The sequence below is a fragment of the Pundamilia nyererei genome, unplaced genomic scaffold, assembly GCF_000239375.1.
Source record: "Pundamilia nyererei isolate P.nyererei 1_Seehausen unplaced genomic scaffold, PunNye1.0 scaffold00330, whole genome shotgun sequence".
NCBI lineage: Eukaryota > Metazoa > Chordata > Actinopteri > Cichliformes > Cichlidae > Pundamilia > Pundamilia nyererei.
In genome coordinates, this window is record NW_005187731.1 from 77,255 (window position 1) to 82,320 (window position 5,066).

General features: G+C 43.6%; 1 protein-coding gene across 2 annotated transcripts in view; it reads right to left on the reverse strand.

Annotated features, from left to right (window-relative positions):
• Positions 1-164: 164 nt before the first annotated feature.
• elf2a (E74-like factor 2a (ets domain transcription factor)) overlaps positions 165-5,066 on the reverse strand; it is a 14,120-nt gene continuing 9,218 nt past the window's right edge. For both annotated transcript variants that reach the window (XM_005751848.1, XM_013915611.1), the window contains exons 7-9: positions 2,248-2,440; positions 1,764-2,018; positions 165-1,421 (exon numbers count right to left, since the gene is read on the reverse strand). In XM_005751848.1, coding sequence (XP_005751905.1) covers positions 914-1,421; positions 1,764-2,018; positions 2,248-2,440 — 956 coding nt within the window. In that variant the 3' untranslated portion in view covers positions 165-913. The remainder of the gene's footprint in view (positions 1,422-1,763; positions 2,019-2,247; positions 2,441-5,066) is intronic.

The window sequence follows — 5,066 nt, forward strand, 5'->3', positions numbered from 1 at the left end:
TATTGGGCTATTTCCTAGGTAAACTAATAGGAGTCATGTTATACTTTGTGCACGCACACTGAACTGAATCTGTAGGGTGAGCAGGAGCATTTTTCTGTGGACCTGGTGTCCATCAGAGCTTTTTAAGCTACTGTTCAGATGGTTAAATGAACCCACTCCAGACATTTTGAATTAACATTTGTTTTATACATATTTCAGTAAAATCTACTTCAATACACTGAGAGTACAAGAAAAAAAATCATAATATACTTCTGCGGAGCACACAATCAGTTCTTTTTTCTGGATGCAGATATCCTTGACCCCCACTCTAGGGACAGTAAAAAAAGAGGATAACAGTGGGAAATAGTGACAGTCCTGTTGAGTTCAGGAGAGCTCTGCAGACGACCCATGAAGCCTGAAACAAGCGCCAGTTTCAGTCATTGTGAATGTGTCTAAAGCAATGCCCCACTTACTCTGCCATTTAAAGTTTTACAGTCTTAAAGCCTGTAACCCAAATGTGAAAGGGGCTACAGAGGAATTCAAACTACATGTGTACTGATACATACTCGTCGAGTATCAAAAATCCTTTTTAAGCTTCCGTTTACAATAAAGTCCTGCTAGCCTCTTATGTTAGCTTTGATTACAAAAACAACTTGTCATTTACGATCTAAGGCCGCCCACGTTTCTGAGCTGTGAACCATCGATGTGTATGTCTAACAGTCCCTTTCGTCCTCTGCGCGGCTTCAGCAGCCAGATAGTCAAAGTGTCTCCCTAGAGACCAGCGTCGGTCGGACGGTCTAAGCCAATAAGGGAGAAGCTCAGTTATGTGTCAGGAGGAGGTGGTGTGGGATGTCCCCTGCACTTCCTCAGTAGTGTCCACAGTCACTTTCTGTACATCCCTCTCCACACCAAACCCCCTCGGGGACCCTGGCTCTCAGGATGATAGTTTTTCCACTGACACTGCCGGCGAGCTGGAGGTGGGCAGGGCCTCTGCTGCCACGTCTGATTGTACTGCGTCACGCTTTGGGGGCTGAATGGGGCTTTTGGTGGGGGCTAAGTGAGACTGGACAGACATCTGCGGCAGCGCCTGAGCCATTGTGGCTGGTTTGGCCAGGATGAGCTGCGGTTTGATGGCGGCCTGCGCTAGCTGTGCAGTGACAGGTTTGGCCTGGATGAGTTGCGTGACCTGGCCTGATGGGTTGGCCTGCATGAGCGTTGCCAGCTGGTTGGCTGGGATTGTGATGATGGTGATCTTCTCTCCTGCTTTTGTCCCAGCAGGAAGCATGGTGGGCAGTGCCTGGATCACAAGTTTAGGGGCAGTGCTAGCAGAGGTGCTCGCTACAGTCACTGGGACTCCTGTGGTAGTTGTGAGGATGGGTGGAGAGTTTAACGCCATTTGACCTAGCGAGTTGGTCATGACCACTGGCATAGCTCGGATGGGCCTGCAGGGATAGACAAGCAAAACAGTAAACACTGAATACATAAAAAAATAAAATCACCACACATACACAACATGTCAGGATCCACACTAAATGTGCTCAATGCTGATCATATAAACTTGAAGCATGTGATCCTCAGTGCACCACATCCAAACAGATCATTTCTCCTGTATAAGACCAGAGGTTCATGATCTGATCAAACAGCACAAGGTTTCCCCTAAAACAGTCTTTGACAGTTTTGTAGAGCAGTAGTGAAAATTAGCCTTAATGTATGTATTTGTTTAGAGTCGGACAATCACATCCTACAGGGCACAGGAAGACTAAATGAGCACATGTCTGTCTGACCTGGTGGTGGTGTTGCTGGGGATGACAGTGACGTAGGTCTGCTGAGGCTGGGAGGTGGTGAGAGACGTAGCGCCCAGGGTGGCCTGGCCCTGCTGGCGAGCCAGATTCTGACTGGACACCACGGTCTCGCTGTCCTCCACTTCCTCTGCCTCCTCGTGATCATCGATCACTCGAATGTTTTTGGGCATGTCTTTAAATTGGTAGGCCAGCCGCTGACCCTCAACTTTGGCAAGGATGCCACGCTGGTAGTAATACCTATACAGAAACAACACATGGAGTATGAACTCTCCAGAACATCAGGATAGGCGGTCAAAACTCATGTCAGAGAGTAAAAACATAAACTACTTTCCCTCTGAGTTCATAAAATAACTGTGAGTCATTATTTGGTCTTTCTGTCTGTTTGCGTCTGATATGTCTTTAATCATCGTGTCCTGGTAAATCACGATTGCAGACTGTGATGTGCTCATGGAGCAAAACAGCTCACCTTAGGGCCCGGCCCATAGTCTCGTAGTTCATGTCAGGCTTGTTTTTGTGTTTACCCCACAGTTTAGAAACAGCCTTTGAATCAACAAGTTTGAAGATGCCCTTCTCTCTGTGCATCCACTTGATGTATCTGGGACACGTGTTCTTATCCTGCAGAAGCTCCAGCAGAAACTCCCAGAGGTAGGTGGTGTTACCTGTGGGGAGCACATGATACACGGACTTTCAACACTGAGGTCCTGAAAATGCAGAAAAGCAGTCAAGTTCAAAGACTAGTGCAGATTATTATTATTATTATTATTATTATTATTATTATTGGTGACGCCTGTCTCAGTCCCGTGTTTTTATTTTATTTTTAGATTATTCAAAAGCAACCAAAGGAAATTCATTCAGCCGACCTCATTCAACATTTTTTGTTTCATTTGTTAAAAACAGCCAACATGACCCGGTGTAAAATCGATTTACCCGCCTTGATAAATGGCACTACGGCACCTGCCTGTAAGCTTTTCCAACCTGATAGATCAGGCTGATAGATCAGGCTGATAGATCAGGCTGATAGATCAGGCTGATAGATCAGGCTGATAGACCAGGCTGATAGACCAGGCTGATAGACCAGGCTGATAGATCAATGCAGTGACTGAAATTACTCAAAGAGCACATCAACGACTCGTCTAGGAGGCCCAAACAGAACATCATAAAGATCTGCCTCTGATATTCAACAATAAGAAAGACACTTGTACGGTAAAGTGTTGATATCCTTTTTGCTATCCACATTACCCTACAAGTGATATATTTTGTACTTCTGTGGTATTTGACCACATTATTATGCTGGTAGAGCTAGCTCGAGCCACCCAGGCTGGTTTGGGTAAAGCTGGTATGTTTCTCATTCTTTCTTTAAATACAACAGCTTAAAGATTTTGAATGAATGCTGATGAAATGTGTAGGGAATGTGGAGTGTGGTCATGCATGCACCTTTGACCTCTTCAAGGTAGAATAAGGTGAAAAGGTCTTAAAATTCTCCTTCCTTTGCAGCGCTTAGGGAAAGATCCTGGTACAGGGGAAATTACATTTTTCACCCAAACGTCACATCTGACCTGCAACCTTACTTTTACATTTCAAATTGACCCAAAATGCATTTTTGTTTTTACTACAAACCTGGTGATGTACATGAAAATAACAAGCTGCCTCGGTGAAGGGTTTGTAGTTGCTACAGTGGATGGGATATATGTGCTTAGTCGTAGTGCCTGTGTTTCACCAACTCAGCCATAAAGTGGCAGGCCACGTAAAATCAAAGAAGTGCTGTCAGCAGATGCTGAGGTGCCAACTTCCTGGATAGTCGATCGCTACAGAGCTCAAATTTCATATGACCTTTAGACTGGCTCGAGAACAGTGAATAGCGAGCTTCATGGAATGGGTTACTATGGCCAAACAGCTGCATCTAAGCTTACATCACCAAGAACAATGAAGTGTTGGATGTGAAGTACGGACTACAGAACGCCGGTCCATGTATGCGTTCCCTGCTAGCATCTTGCACCCTGCTGCAATGACTACCTCAGCTTACCGAATGCCGTTGATGCGTTTTGTCCTTTAAGAAAAATTTATCACAAAATTGTTTCACAAAAAGTTTCGCATTACTGTTAAAATCCGGCCCAGAGTTACTAAAACTGTTGTTACTACATCTGCAGACTTCGTGACATCACGTTGAATTGATAACAGAGTGTAACTTAACAATATAGAAGTAATTTCTACTTGACCAATGATCTGATAAGCCAGAACATTAATTTATGTCAGCTCAGTAAGAGAAACAGTTTCCAGGCAGCGCTGCGTTCATGAAAACTCAGACATCTGAGGTAACTGTGAGAGCATGTGCTCGCCTCCTTGAAACAAACTGAATGTTTCAACAGAAACAAAAATAACTGAATATCAAATATGTAACCTTAAATTTATGGTCTTCACATAGTGTAGACTGCTGTTTTTGGTAGTCTTCTAATGTCCCATTTTTGTGAAGACACCATGAGGATGCTTCAGTAGTTTTCTCACATTTCCAAAGACCCAGGCCAACCAGACCCACCCACGGACATCTATCACGTTAACGCTGGTCGAACGCTGGTCAGTGTAAATGTCTGAATGGTCAAACTGAGTGTAAAGTTTTATTTATTTTATATTTTCAAAACTTAAGTTGTTATCCTTTAATGGGTGAAGAGGTTTTCATGAAAGTTATCAAAATAATGTGTAATATAATTCAGTTTGATTTATATAGCCTCAAATCAACACAGTGGGCTGTGAAAATAATCCAAGGTTGTTGTTTTTTTTAAAGCACCATCTCTTGGTCACACTCTGCAACTGAGTGAAAGGGGCGTGTTTATAGTGGAAACTACCAAAGGTTAAATGGGGGGGCTCTAATCGGCTGATGTCAGCTGATGGCTGAAGTGGCAGTTTTCAGTGGTTGTATCTGTACTACAGATGTGTCACATAACGTATTTTTTCCTATATTTACTTTTTGCTCTTGCACATCCGGCCAATGAGCAGACTGAACATTGTCACATGGTTTTTAGTCACATTTTGATTTGCTTGGAAATCATCAACTGGTTTGGACCAGAGCACTTTACTGGAAAAAGATGGTCCTTCATCAAAACACCCGATCAACAAACTCTGACATGAAGAAAAGTGAAGCATGTAGGTGCTTGCATACACCTTGGCTTTACACAGCAAAAATCTACAGTAAAGCTAAAGGAGCTAAAATATGCAGATGGACTGTTAGCATAGCTTTATACCATGTTTAACTGGTGAGAGCTCCTGTTGGGTTTAGGTCAGCAACAGAAC